This window comes from Polypterus senegalus, unplaced genomic scaffold, assembly GCF_016835505.1.
Source record: "Polypterus senegalus isolate Bchr_013 unplaced genomic scaffold, ASM1683550v1 scaffold_4923, whole genome shotgun sequence".
Classification (NCBI taxonomy): Eukaryota; Metazoa; Chordata; class Cladistia; order Polypteriformes; family Polypteridae; genus Polypterus; species Polypterus senegalus.
In genome coordinates this window covers 36574-52832 of record NW_024384445.1, presented here as the reverse complement: position 1 = coordinate 52832, position 16259 = coordinate 36574, and the positions used below count along the sequence as shown (strand labels likewise).

The 16259-nt window shown below is 35.8% G+C and overlaps 1 protein-coding gene across 1 annotated transcript in view; it reads right to left on the bottom strand.

Annotated features, from left to right (window-relative positions):
• LOC120521957 (polymeric immunoglobulin receptor-like) overlaps nt 1-16259 on the bottom strand; it is a gene marked incomplete at its 3' end in the record, with an annotated part of 74344 nt that overhangs the window by 21727 nt on the left and 36358 nt on the right. Inside the window, exon 4 of the mRNA XM_039743221.1 lies at nt 3273-3354. Within this exon, the coding sequence (XP_039599155.1) occupies nt 3273-3354 (82 nt within the window). The remainder of the gene's footprint in view (nt 1-3272; nt 3355-16259) is intronic.

Below are 16259 nucleotides of genomic sequence, written 5' to 3'. Positions count from 1 at the left end.
TATAGACTGGGTAATGTGTTAGGAACGAAAGGATGCCACATCGTTTGATGGAAATGAAAATGATCAACCTACAGAGCCCTGAATTCAAAGACGCCCCAAAAATCAGAGTGAAAAAATTATGTGGCAGGCTAGTCCATTTTGCCAAAATTTAATTGCAGCAACTCAAAATTGTTCGCAGTAGTTTGTACGGCCCCTGTGTTCTTGTATACATGCCTGACAACATTGGTGCATGCTTCTAATGAGATGACAGATGGTGTTGTGGGGGATCTCCTCCCAGATCTGGACCAGGGCATCACTGAGCTCCTAGACAGTCTGAGGTGCAACCTGGTGGCATTGGATGGACCAAAACATAATGTCCCAGAGGTGTTCTATTGGATTTAGGTCAGGAAAGTGTGGTGGCCAGTCAATGGTATCAATTCCTTCATCCTCCAGGAACTGCCTGCATACTCTCACCACATGAGGCCAGGAATTGTCGTGCACCAGGAGCCACTGTACCAGCACAGGGTCTGACAATGGGTCCAAGGATTTCATCCTGATACCTAATGGCAGCCAAGGTGCCTTTGTCAAGCCTGTAGCGGTCTGTGTGACCCTCCATGGATATGCCTCCCCAGACAATCATTAACCCACCACCAAACTGCTCATGCTGAATGATGTTACAGGCAGCATAATGTTCTCCATGGCTTCTCCAGACCCTTTCACTTCTGTCACGTGCTCAGGGTGAACCTGCTCTCATCTGTAAAAGCACAGGCACCAGTGGTGGATCTGCCAATTCTGGTATTCTATGGCGAATGCCAATCGAGCTGCATGCTGCTGGGCAGTGAGCTCAGGGCCCATTAGAGGACATGAGGCCCTTGGGTCACCCTCATGAAGTCTTTCTGGTTGTTTGGTCAGAGACATTCACACAAGTGGCCTGCTGGAGGTCATTTTGTATGGCTCTGGCAGTGCTCATCCTGTTCCTCCTTGCCCAAAGGAGCAGATACTGGTCCTGCTGATGGGTTATGGACCTTCTATGGCCCTCTCCAGCTCTCCTAGAGTAACTGCTTGTCTCCTAGAATCTCCTCCGTGCCCTTGAGACTGTGCAGGGAGACACAGCAAACCTTCTGGCAATGACACGTATTGATGTGCCATCCTGGAGAAGTTGGACTACCTGTGCAATCTCTATAGTGTCCAGGTATCGCCTCATGCTACCAGTAGTGACACTGACTGTAGCCAAATGCAAAACTAGTGAAGAAACAGTCAGAAAAGATGAGGAGAGAAAATGTCAGTGGCCTCTACCTGTTAAACCATTCCTGTTTTGGGGGTCATCTCATTGTTGCCCCTCTAGTGCATCTGTTGTTAATTTCATTAACACCACAGCAGCTGAAACTGATTAACAACCCTCTGCTACTTAACTGACCAGATTAATATCCCATAAGTTTCATTGACTTTTATGCTATACTCTGATTAAAAGTGTTCCTTTAATTCTTTTGAGCAGTATATATATATATATATATATATATATATATATATATATATAGATAGATAGATAGATAGATAGATATGAGAACAACACTCATATCAATGACAAAACAATTACATTAACAATCATGTTACGTTATTTTTAAAATTTTTTCTTTTTCATACCTTCTTTAACACACTACTTCTCCGCTGCGAAGCGCAGGTATTCTGCTAGTGGTTTATAAAGCCTTAAATAATCTCGCTCCATCTTATATATCGGAATGTCTGACACCCTATATTCCAAATCGTAACCTTAGATCTTCAAATGAGTGTCTCCTTATAATTCCAAAAGCTAAACTTAAAAGAAGTGGTGAGGCTGCCTTCTGCTGTTATGCACCTAAAATCTGGAATAGCCTGGCAAAAAGGAAATTTCCAGACTAATACAGTGGAGCACTTTAAAAAACTGCTGAAAACATATTACTTTAACATGGCTTTCTCCTAACTTCACTTTAACTTAATCCTGATACTCTGTATGTTCAATTCATCATAATAACTATTCATAGTGGCTCCAAAATCCGTACTGACCCCAACTCTCTTCTGTTTTTTTCCAGTTTTTGTGGTGGCGGCCTCGCCACCACCACCTACTCAAAGCATCATGATGCTCCAACATTGTGGACTGAAAGCCAGAAGTCTACGGACCATCATCATCGAAGTCCTTCCATGAGAACCCTAAATCCAAAGAGGACTGTTTCATTAATGTTAGGTAGATTGCCCAGAGGGGACTGGGCGGTCTCTTGGTCTGGAACCCCTACAGATTTTATTTTTTTCTCCAGCCTCTGGAGTTTTTTGTTTTTCTCTCCACCCTGGCCATCAGACCTTACTTATTCTATGTTAATTAATGTTGACTTATTTTTATTTTTTATTGTGTCTTCTATTTTTCTATTCTTCATTTTGTAAAGCACTTTGAACTACATTTTTTTTGTATGAAAATGTGCTATATAAATAAATGTTGTTGTTGTTGTTTCACAAATCAAATGAAGTTCACTAGAGAAAACATGAAATATCTTGGGTTCATACTGTCTGCATTGAATTGAAAGTCAAAATAAATGTAAGAAACAATGTGTTGTTTTTTTTTGTTTGTTTGCTTTTTCCATACTGTCCCAGCCTTTTCTGATTTGCCGTTATACATGCCCCCCACTCCCTCCTAAATACTCTGAAGCTAAAATACTCTAAAATTAAAATTAAGGGATTGGCAGGCTTTTCCATATTAACATGCATACTGTTCAAAATAGTTACACATCCCTTCACCTAAGTAAAGAGTTAGTGTGTAAAGAGAGAAGACAATGGCCGTGTGCTCTCCCCCTTGTACAGCTAAGAGGTGGAAAGAAATAATCTCTGGCAAACAATCAAAATGTTAGCAATGACTCTTTAATAACAAACATTTCCAAAAAGACTATGAGGCACCAATGAGTATTAGATGATTTTTATGTCCGATTTATGGGGAATAACCTGAAGTTGACTTAAGAGGAGTGGTTATGAGAAATGTTCAAAAAATGATTAAAACATAAATTAAGAAGAATGTTCAATGAAACAATGCCCTGCTTCATTTATGCAACAGATAATTTCTTTCTCTTTTCTCTTTTCATTGAAGAAAATAAGATCAAAGCATTAAAATAAATTACTGAATAATATACTGTAAACTAGGAATGGTTTTGTTTTTAAGTGTGTTACATCCACAGGAGCAACTAATAATTTTAATATGTTTACATGATAAATAAAATTAAAGAATAATCATATTTGAGAATACAATGAAATGAGAAGAGTAGAGTAGTTACCGTGTACTGAGGATGGCAGATGTTGTTGTTTGGAACTTTTCATTGCTTCTTGATGTCTGTGTACGTGCCATAGTAAACTTCCCTAAGAAAAGATTCATGGATCAGCTTTGAAAAAGGCAGCTTTTTACAAATTGTGCCCATAACAAAATTTCTTCTTACAAAGTTGCATTGTCTTGTTAAATCTTGAAAAATACATGTACAAAGTTATTTAACTGGTAATGTTTATCTATGAAAGAGGAACTTAATGCATTGCAGTCAAGTGTTTAAATAGAACATTGGTGGCAGAAGATGCTGGATGTATGATGGTGCATTTGGCTATGGGACTGACCAAAGCAAGGTCAAAAATGTATGGAAAACACAGAAAAAATCAAACTTTCAAAAAATAAAAGATTAACAAAAATTATAACTGAAAAAGTTGCTACATGCTACCTGACTTACCTGTTAATTCTTTGCTTTTATTTTGCTGCGAATCTGACTAATGGCTACATTCATCCACATTTCTACAGTATAACTAAACACAACAATATAGATTATAAATGTGTAAAATGAACGGATGGATGTCATGGATGGACTGGCATCCTGACTATGATGATGGTCTTCCTGAAGTGAGTCGAGAGCAGAGAAGGACAAAGGTTGTCTGGAGAGGAATGAAGAAGGAAGAGAAAAGAGAATTGTAAGGTGGACAGTACTGGGGAATAAGTTAACATGAAAAGGTACTTTGTTAAATAAAGAATTACAGTGATACCTTGGTATACGTCTGCTTTGGAATAAGTACAACTTGGTATACGTCCTGTTTGGACATGAAATATTTTGCTTGATATACGACCTTTGTTTGGAATACGACTCACACGCTACCCTTGTCTCGAGACAAACCCACAACTGCCCATGAGCGTCAGTATGGCAGTGGCAAGCATTCAGTGAACAACCCACGTGCTACCTGTTGTATATGATTGTTCAATGATGCTTTTGTCCATTGCTTTATGCTCGGTTGTTGATTGTCTTTTGAGACGTATGACTGCCCGAGGGAGGGGTGTGGTTTAGAAGGCACACTGTATGGAGAGTTGGTTAAACATGGTTCAAAATAAACAGCATTCGAAACATTATTCTGAGTGTGTCGCTACTTCAATCTACAGAACATTACACTACCCTTGTTTACCTCTCTTGAGACAAAGCCACGACTGCCCACGAGCATCAGTACGCCAGTTGCTAGCATTCAGTGAACAACCCGCGCTATAACTCTGTGTGAATTTTCATGTGATTTTGTGTTTTTTCACGTAAATTTGAATTGATTGTTGAAAAGTATGAAGGTGGAATGCGTATCCAGGACATGGCTGCTGCATACCGTATACCGAGAATGACGGTATCTACGATTGTGAAAAACAAAGATGTTATTAAAAAGTAAAGTGAGGTTAAAATTTCATTTATTTCATCTAATTGCTTTTGTATTTATGTATTTTAGTATTAAGCAGTGTTTAAATTATTTTATACAACCCCATCAATGCATAATATGCCAATAACAATAGCATATTTCTTATGGAAAAAATGTGTTTGGTATGCGTCCTGTATGGTATAAATCCAAGGATCTGGAACGGATTAAGGACATATACCGAGCTACAACTGTATTTATTTAAACCTGGGGCTTATGTTGATGTTGATACTTGTGTGTGAGATTTGGCACTCCTAGTGGTATATATAAATAAACACAGACACATACATTCATACATTATTATATGGTGATCTCACGATGCTTCTTTATGTTTAGAACAATGAAATAGAAATGACAATTGTTTAAATTGTTTAAATAAAATGGACTGAATAAAAAGCTATTTTTGTGGACTTTCAGTTTCTTAGATATATCTGTCTTCTTCCTTTCACCAGTGAGCCTTTCCCCCAACTCTCTTTCTGTCTTCACGCTTGTTAGCTGTTGTGAGATTTATGTTTGCATCAGTTTACAGTATGGAGGAAACATTAGCCGGATAAGAACACTTGCTGAAGGGCAATATTTAATGGACTAGTTAAATTAATTCAAATTCCAAATGTCACAAACACCTTGTGTTTTTGCATTACATTCAGATGTATACATTCATTCCTTTATCAAGCTATACTACTTTATTAAGAATTAATTGATTTTGTTATCACTTGTAACTCACCTATTCAAATGAGGGTAGGGTGCAAGTTAAAGCAATCTAACTTCTGATTGGTCACTTCATCGTGCTATCAAAGCAAACATAAATGATGCATTTTTTTAAATTAATCCCATAATGGAATATATAAGGCAATAACTAAAACATTTTTACCTTGTAGTTTGATTTTAAATTTATTAAGTTAAACCACAATGAGTTTTAAATACTAGACATGATATGCACAGTTTAATTCTAAAATTCAAGTACTGTATAACTGAAGTGGCAAATATGGAATTAATATTTATTTATGCACTAGCTCCATTTACCTGTTGAAGACGGGTAATCGAATTTTAAAATATTTGATATCTCTTGACTTATGTGTACCCTCAGCAATCCTCCTATGGTTTTCCTTTGTATCCTAGTGTCTCAACCCCTCTCTTGCCGACACTAAAATGTCATTAAAATGGTGTTCCTCTGAAGTCATCTTCTCAGACTTCATCCTTTCAAGGGCACCTTGCTCACCTTCTGACCACCTTTTGACTGCTTTGATAGGCAGCACCCCATTGCCAGCTGTGAAAACACTATTCATATTCTTATCAATAATCCCTGTCTTTGAAGGCAACTTAGGTTGTGCTTCATTGGCATTTAGTGGTCCAATGTTGCTCACTAAGTTATTCTTTTTTTTGTTGTTGAAATTTTCCATTTTAACACTTTTTTGTCATACTTCATCCATACCACTGAGCCAACACTAATGAACTGATCAGTCAGACCAAAACCAAACTGACAATCAAACTGTTTAGAGGAACCAAACACCCACACACAGCAGTGTGTTATTATTTAGTAGATTCTCTCCCGTGCCTTCATGTCTTGTTGATCTGAATTGCAGCACCTGTCCAATTCAGATTCTCTGCACATCAGCCCCTTCTTTTCATTATTTAGCTCCTTCCCCTTGGGAATATCTTTCGCAAATATAACATTAGCTTTCACTTTTATGCTGATGACACCCAGCTCTTTCTCACTAGCAAACCTACTGTTTCCTTTCCACCCTCCTTGCTAGTTGATTGTATAGCAGATATCAAATCCTGGTTTTTTCAAATTTTCTTAAATTAAATAGTGACAAAACTGAGGTTCTCCTCATTGCTGCAAAATCAGCATTATTCAAAACTGATAATTTTTCATTTGTTACTGATAATTCCTCTGTCTCCCCTTCCCACAGGTTAAGAGTCTGGGTGTCATCCTTGACAGGACTTTATCCTTTCAGTCCACATCAATAACAACTCCCGGTCTGCATATTTCCACCTACGCAACATTAATCGTATTCACCCCTCCCTCACTCCCCACACCACTGCTATCCTCGTTCATAGCCTTGTCACTTCTCGTCTGGATTATTACAATTCCCTTTTCTTTGGTCTTTCTCATAAATATCTTTATAAGCTTCAACATTTCCAGAATTCAGCTGCCCGCATCATTACTAGAACCCCCTCTATTCACCATATCACTCCCATTTTGCAGCAGATTCACTGGCTTCCAGTTAAGTTCCACATTCAATTCAAAATTCTTCTGTTAACTTTTAAGGCTATCCACAATCTTGCCCCTCCATATTTGTCCGACCTCCTCCATGTTGCCATTCCCTCCCACACCCTTAGATCCTCTTCTCCATCCAGTTGACTTTCCCCTTCGTCCATCTTACCACTATGGGGAGCAGAGCATTCAGTTGTTCTGCTCCCCAGCTCTGGAACTCGCTACCACTGAGCTTAGAAATATTGAATCATTTTCACTTTTCAAATCTAAACTTAAAACTGATTTTTCTCTTTGATTACAATTGCTCTGTCTGATTTTAATTTTTGTATTTTAGTTTTGTTGATAATCTGTGTTTTATCTATTGTTCTGTGTCCTTAAGTGTTTAGAAAGGCGCCTACAAATAAATAAAATGTATTATTATTATTTTTAGAAAAGGTGTACTTTTACTGGTAAGCACAACACCCAGAGTATACAGTTCATAATGCCAGCTGAGGCTGAGAATATTTTTGCTTTCCATTTTTCCCAATCCCTATAAATTCTAGGCACAAGATGGTACACTTAATTTACATACGATATCTATTATTGTACAGGCTTTGCAAAGTAGTGCATTCTATGAACATTGGACAAAAATGAATAAATAATACAATTTTAAGGAAAATAAGACAATAAAAATGATGACCTTTAAAACAATAAAACACACAAAAATGGTATTAAAAACAATAAAATGTACAATGTGAAAATGAATGAGAAATGAAAAATCAGCAACTTCGCTCTTTGCAGTATCTCTAAATACTCTGGCAGTTTCAAACTATCCTGCAAGGTAAAAGGCATTTGCCCTTTTTAATTAAACACACACAGTACCAACTCAATAGACTTTCCGCTGATATCATGACAGACATCTTAAACCAATTTCAGAAATTAACAAAATTTTACAAAATTGCATAATCAGTATATTTACAATGTAATGAGCATGGACGCCTAAAACCATCATGAAAAATTGGGAATAAGGGGGCAAAAAGAATAGGTAGCAGCATAATATTTTATGAAATTGCTGCCATCATATCAAATAATGAGACCCCTAAGGTTGTCAGACCGAAGCCTACTTGCTGCAAAGGTGACAAAGCATTTTTGTGATAGCTGCTAGACTTTGAAACAGCTTACTGTGCAGCATTAGATAAGCTGATTCTATAGAAATTCTCTTTAAAAACATATTTTAATTGAATAGTATTTCTTAATGTACATGTTTCCTAATTTTTATCTGGTTACCATATGACTTGTCAATTGTTTAGATTAATTTTGTTTGTGATTATATTTTGTTATTTTAAATCATTTAACCTGCTTTTGTCATTTAATTTTATTTCTACGTATTTCCTTTGCTGTAGTTTTTATTTGTTTTATTTTGTGCTTTCCGGTTCCATGTAAAGTACTTTTGTGCCTCTCGACTATACAAATAAAGTTATTGTTATTATTATATTAGATATTAGCCCATCAGCAAGAATAACAATAACAATAATTTTAATCCTCAAAATGAGGCAGCACAGGACACACAGATGTGGAAAAGTCCAAATAAAGAATCAACACAGCAACAGGATCACAAATGTAGAATATGATTAAATTATGAAAGATTTAGTTCCAAGTATAAGCATCTCTTAAATGTGCTTACATTAAAACTTTTATTCAAACTTTGCAAATTCAATTCTCTTTTTCAAAACCATGAATGAATTGATTATTCTACTCTTCACATTTTTATAGATGCATTTTTACCATAAAAAAAAACTTTCATGACATCGCTGACCTGACAGAAGTGTTGCCTGAAGCAATTGCTTCATTGTCTCTCTTCACATGCTGGTTGAGTTGGGCACAATGTTTGGAGTAACTTGACCTAATATTTGGGGGCTCAACACAGGTAAATAACCCCTGATGATGTGCCATCCTGGAGAAGTTGGACTACCTGTGCAATCTCTATAGTGTCCAGTATACGCCTCATGCTACCAGTAGTGACACTGACTGGCAAATGCAAAACTAGTGAAGAAACAGTCAGAAAAGATGAGGAGAGAAAAATGTCAGTGGCCTCTACCTGTTAAACCATTCCTGTTTTGGGGGTCATCTCATTGTTGCCTCTAATTGCATCTGTTGTTAATTTCATTAACACCACAGCAGCTGAAACTGATTAACAACCCCTCTGCTACTTAACAGCCAGATTAATATCCGCAGTTTCATTGACTTTATACTACTCTATTGATTAAAAAGTGTTCCTTTAATTCTTTTGAGCAGTATATATATATATATATATATATATATATATATATATATATGTAGATAGATAGATAGATAGATATGGGAATAACACTCATATCGTGACAAAACAATTACATTAACAATCATGTTACATTATTTTTAAAATTTTTTCTTTTTCATACCTTCTTTACAACTTTTTTTTCTTCTACTCATAAGCCTCAGGTATTCTGCTAGTGGTTTATAAAGCCTTCGTAATCTCGCTCCATCTTATATATAAGATGTCTGACACCTATATTCCAAATCGTAACCTTAGATCTTCAAATGGTGTCTCTTATAATTCCAGCTAAACTTAAAAGAAAGTGGTGAGGCTGACCTTCTGCTGTTATGCACCTAAAATCTGGAATAATAGCCTGGCAAAGGGAAATTTCAGACAGCTAATACAGTGGAGCACTTTAAAAACTTCCACTGAAAACATATTACTTTAACATGGCTTTCTACTTCACTTTAACTTAATCCTGATACTCTGTATTCAATTCATCATAATAACTATTCCTTAGTGGCTCCAAAATCCGTGCCTGACCCCAACTCTCTCTTCTGTTTTTCCAGAAGTCCTCATGACCATCATCATCGAGGTCCTTCGCGAACCTAAATCCAAGAGGACTGTTTCATTAATGTTGGGTAGATTGCCCAGAGAGGACTAAGGGCGGTCTCACTTAGTCTGGAACCCCAGATTTTATTTTTTTCTCCAGCCTCTGGAGTTTTTTTTTTTTGTTTTTCTCTCCACCCTGGCCCATCAGACCTTGCTTATTCTATGAAGTAATTAATGTTGACTTATTTTATTTTTTTTTATTGTGTCTTCTATTTTTTCCTATTCTTCATTTTGTAAAAGCACTTTGAACTACATTTTTTTTGTATGAAAATGTGCTATATAAATATAAATGTTGTTGTTGTTGTTTCACAAGTCGAATAGAGTTCACTAGAGAAAACATAAATATCTTGGGTTCATACTGTCTGCATTGAATTGAAAGAAGTCAAAAATAAATGCTAAAGAAACAATGTATTTTTTGTTGTTTACTTTTCATACTGTCCCAGCCTTTTCTGATTTGCAGTTATACATGCCCCCACTCCCTCCTAAATACTCCTGAAGCTAAAATACTCTAAAATTAAAATTAAAGGATTAGCAGGCTTTCCATAATAACATGCATACTGTTCAAAATAGTTACATCCCTTCACCTAAGTAAAGGATTAGTGTGTAAAAGAGAAGACAATGGCCGTGTGCTCTCCCTTGTACAGCTAAGAGGTGGAAAGAAATAATCTCTGGCAAACAATCAAAATGTTAAGCAATGACTCTTTAACCAACAAACATTCCAAAAAAAGACTATGAGGCACCAATGAGTATTAGATGATTTTATGTCCGATTTATGAGAGATAACCTGGGAGTTGACTTAAGAGGTGGTTATGAGAAATGTTCAAAAATGATTAAAACATAAATTAAGAAGAATGTTCAATGAAACAATGCCCTGCTTCATTTATACAACAGATAATTTCTTTCTCTTTCTCTTTTCATTGAAAATAAGATCAAAAGCAAAATAAATTACTGAATAATATGTAAACTAGGAATGGTTTTGTTTTTTTAAGTGTGTTACATCCACGGAGCAACTAATAATTTTAATATGTTTACATGATAAATAAAATTAAAGAATAATCATATTTGAGAATACAATGAAATGAGAAAGTAGAGTAGTTACCGTGTACTGAGGATGGCAGATGTTGTTGTTTGGAACTTTTCATTCTTCTTGATGTCTGTGTACGTGCCGCAATAAACTTCCCTAAGAAAGATTCATGGATCAGCTTTGAAAAAGGCAGCTTTTTACAAATTGTGCCCATAACAAAGTTTCTTCTTACAAAGTTGCATTGTCTTGTGCGTCTTGAAAATACATGTACCAAAAGTTATTTAACTGGTAATGTTTATCTATGAAAGAGGAACTTAATGCATTGCAGTCAAGTGTTTAAATAGAACATTGGTGGCGAAGATGCTGGATGTATGATGGTGCATTTGGCTGTAGGTTATTAAAGCAAGGTCAAAAATGTATGGAAAACACAGAAAAGAGTAAACTTTCAAAAATAAAAGATTAACAAAAATTATAACTGAAAAAAGTTGCTGCATGCTACCTGACTTCCTGTAATTCTTTGCTTTTATTTGCTGCGGAATCTGACTGTGGCTACATTCATCACATTTCACAGTATAACTAAACACAACAATATGAATTATAAATGTGTAAAATGACGGATGGATGTCATGGATGGACTGGCATCCACAGCTATGTTGATATTCCTGAAGTGAGTCGAGCAGAGAAGGACAAGGTTGTCTGGAGAGGAGATGAAGAAGGAAGAAAAGAAGGGTACCAAGGTGGACAATACTGGGAATAAGTTAACATGAAAAGTACTTTGTTAAATAAAATTACAAACGATACCTTGGTATACGTCTGCTTTGGAATAAGTACAACTTGGTATAAATCCTGTTTGGACATGAAATATTTTGCTTGATATACGACCTTTGTTTGGAATACGACTACGCCGCTACCCTTGTCTCAGACAAACCCACAACTGCCCATGGCGTCAGTATGGCGGTGGCGAGCATTCGATGTGAACAACCCACGTGCTACCTGTTGTATATGATTTGTTCGATGATGCTTTTGTCCATTGCTTTATGCTCGATTTGTTGATTGTCTTTTGAGGGCGATATGACTGCCGAGGGAGGAATAATGGTTAGAAAACTTTACTATATGGAGAGTTGGTTAAACATGGTTCCAAAATAAACAGCATTGAAGAACATTATTCTGGGTGTGTGCTTCTTCAATCTACAGAACATTGCATTGCCCTTGTTTACCTCTCTTGAGACTAAAGCCACGACTGCCCACGAGCATCAATCACATGGTGCTAGCATTCAGTGAACAACCAGCTATAACTCTGTGTGAATTTTCATGTGATTTGTGTTTTCACGTAATTTGAATTGATTGTTAGAAAAGTATGAAGGGTGGGATCATTATCAGGACATGGCTGCCATGCAGTATACCGAGAATGGCGGTATCTACGATTGAAAAACAAAGATGTTATTAAAAAGTAAAAGTGAGGTTAAAATTTCATTTATTTCATCTAATTGCTTTTGTATTTATGTATTTTAGTATTAAGCAGTGTTTAAATTGGTACATACAACCCATCAATGCATAATATGCCAATAACAATAGGATATTCTTATGGAAAAAATGTGTTTGGTATGCGTCCTGTATGGTATAAATCCAAGGATCTGGAACGGATTAAGGACATATACCAAGCTACAACTGTATTTATTTAAACCTGGGGCTTGTGTTGATGTTGATACTTGTGTGTGAGATTTGGCACTCCTAGTGGTATATATAAATAAACACAGACACATACATTCATACATTATTATATGGTGATCTCACGATGCTTCTTTATGTTTAGAACAATGAAATAGAAATGACAATTGTTTAAATTGTTTAAATAAAATGGACTGAATAAAAAGCTATTTTGTGGACTTTCAGTTTCTTAGATATATCTGTCTTCTCTTCCTTTCACCAGTGAGCCTTTCCCCCAACTCTCTTTCTGTCTTCACGCTTGTTAGCTGTTGTGAGATTTATGTTTGCATCAGTTTACAGTATGGAGGAAACATTAGCCGGATAAGAACACTTGCTGAAGGGCAATATTTAATGGACTAGTTAAATTAATTCAAATTCCAAATGTCACAAACACCTTGTGTTTTTGCATTACATTCAGATGTATACATTCATTCCTTTATCAAGCTATACTACTTTATTAAGAATTAATTGATTTTGTTATCACTTGTAACTCACTCATTCAAATGAGGGTAGGGTGCAAGTTAAAGCAATCTAACTGCTGATTGGTCACTTCATCGTGCTATTAAAGCAAACATAAATGATGCATTTTTTTTTAAATTAATCCCATAATGGAATATATAAGGCAATAACTAAAACATTTTTACCTTGTAGTTTGATTTTAAATTTATTAAGTTAAACCACAATGAGTTTTAAATACTAGACATGATATGCACAGTTTAATTCTAAAATTCAAGTACTGTATAACTGAAGTGGCAAATATGGAATTAATATTTATTTATGCACTAGCTCCATTTACCTGTTGAAGACGGGTAATCGAATTTTAAAATATTTGATATCTCTTGACTTATGTGTACCCTCAGCAATCCTCCTATGGTTTTCCTTTACTTACTAGTGTCTCAACCCTCTCTCTTGCCCGACACTAAGAATGTCATTAAATGGTGTTCCTCTGAAGTCATCTTCTCAGACTTCATCATTTCAAGGGCACCTTGCTCACCTTCTGACCACCTTTTGACTGCTTTGATAGGCAGCACCCCATTGCCAGCTGTGAAAACACCATTCATATTCTTATCAATAATCCCGCCTGTCTTTGAAGGCAACTTAGGTTGTGCTTCATTGGCATTTAGTGGTCCAATGTTGCTCACTAAGTTATTCTTTTTTTTTGTTGTTGAAATTTTCCATTTTAACACTTTTTTGTCATACTTCATCCATACCACTGAGCCAACACTAATGAACTGATCAGTCAGACCAAAACCAAACTGACAATCAAACTGTTTAGAGGAACCAAACACCCACACACAGCAGTGTGTTATTATTTAGTAGATTCTCTCCCGTGCCTTCATGTCTTGTTGATCTGAATTTAGCACCTGTCCAATTCAGATTCTCTGCACATCAGCCCCTTCTTTTCATTATTTAGCTCCTTCCCCTTGGGAATATCTTTCGCAAATATAACATTAGCTTTCACTTTTATGCTGATGACACCCAGCTCTTTCTCACTAGCAAACCTACTGTTTCCTTTCCACCCTCCTTGCTAGTTGATTGTATAGCAGATATCAAATCCTGGTTTTTCAAATTTTCTTAAATTAAATAGTGACAAAACTGAGGTTCTCCTAATTGCTACAAAATCAGCATTATCCAAAACTGATAATTTTTCATTTGTTACTGATAATTCCTCTGTCTCCCCTTCCCCACAGGTTAAGAGTCTGGGTGTCATCCTTGACAGGACTTTATCCTTTCAGTCGCATCAATAACATCTCCCGGTCTGCATATTTCCACCTACGCAACATTAATCGTATTCGCCCTCCCCTCACTCCCCACACCACTGCTATCCTCGTTCATAGCCTTGTCACTTCTCGTCTGGATTATTACAATTCCCTTTTCTTTGGTCTTTCTCATAAATATCTTTATAAGCTTCAACATTTCCAGAATTCAGCTGCCCGCATCATTACTAGAACCCCCTCTATTCACCATATCACTCCCATTTTGCAGCAGATTCACTGGCTTCCAGTTAAGTTCCACATTCAATTCAAAATTCTTCTGTTAACTTTTAAGGCTATCCACAATCTTGCCCCTCCATATTTGTCCGACCTCCTCCATGTTGCCATTCCCTCCCACACCCTCAGATCCTCTTCCTCCATCCACTTGACTTTCCTTCGTCCATCTTACCACTATGGGGAGTAGAGCATTCAGTTGTTCTGCTCCCCAGCTCTGGAACTCGCTACCACTGGAGCTTACAAATATTGAATCATTTTCACTTTTCAAATCTAAACTTAAAACTGATTTTTCTCTTTGATTACAATTGCTCTGTCTGATTTTAATTTTGTATTTTAGTTTTGTTGATAATCTGTGTTTTATCTATTGTTCTGTGTCCTTAAGTGTTTAGAAAGGCGCCTACAAATAAATAAAATGTATTATTATTATTTTTAGAAAAGGTGTACTTTTACTGGTAAGCACAACACCCAGAGTATACAGTTCATAATGCCAGCTGAGGCTGAGAATATTTTTGCTTTCCATTTTTCCCAATCCCTATAAATTCTAGGCACAAGATGGTACACTTAATTTACATACGATATCTATTATTGTACAGGCTTTGCAAAGTAGTGCATTCTATGAACATTGGACAAAAATGAATAAATAATACAATTTTAAGGAAAATAAGACAATAAAAATGATGACCTTTAAAACAATAAAACACACAAAAATGGTATTAAAAACAATAAAATGTACAATGTGAAAATGAATGAGAAATGAAAATCAGCAACTTCGCTCTTTGCGTATCTCTAAATACTCTGGCAGTTTCAAACTATCCTGCAAGGTAAAAGGCATTTGCCCTTTTTAATTAAACACACACAGTACCAACTCAATAGACTTTCCGCTGATATCATGACAGACATCTTAAACCAATTTCAGAAATTAACAAAATTTTACAAAATTGCATAATCAGTATATTTACAATGTAATGAGCATGGGCCAAACCATCATGAAAATTGGGAATAAGGGGCAAAAAAGAATAGGTAGCAGCATAATATTTTATGAAATTGCTGCCATCATATCAAATAATGAGACCCCTAAGGTTGTCAGACCGAAGCCTACTTGCTGCAAAGGTGACAAAGCATTTTTGTGATAGCTGCTAGACTTTGAAACAGCTTACTGTGCAGCATTAGATAAGCTGATTCTATAGAAATTCTCTTTTAAAAACATATTTTAATTGAATAGTATTTCTTAATGTACATGTTTCCTAATTTTTATCTGGTTACCATATGACTTGTCAATTGTTTAGATTAATTTTGTTTGTGATTATATTTTGTTATTTTAAATCATTTAACCTGCTTTTGTCATTTAATTTTATTTCTACGTATTTCCTTTGCTGTAGTTTTTATTTGTTTTATTTTGTGCTTTCCGGGTTCCATGTAAAGTACTTTGTGCCTCTCGACTATACAAATAAAGTTATTGTTATTATTATATTAGATATTAGCCCATCAGCAAGAATAACAATAACAATAATTTTAATCCTCAAAATGAGGCAGCACAGGACACACAGATGTGGAAAAGTCCAAATAAAGAATCAACACAGCAACAGGATCACAAATGTAGAATATGATTAAATTATGAAAGATTTAGTTCCAAGTATAAGCATCTCTTAAATGTGCTTACATTAAAACTTTTATTCAAACTTTGCAAATTCAATTCTCTTTTTTTCAAAACCATGAATGAATTGATTATTCTAC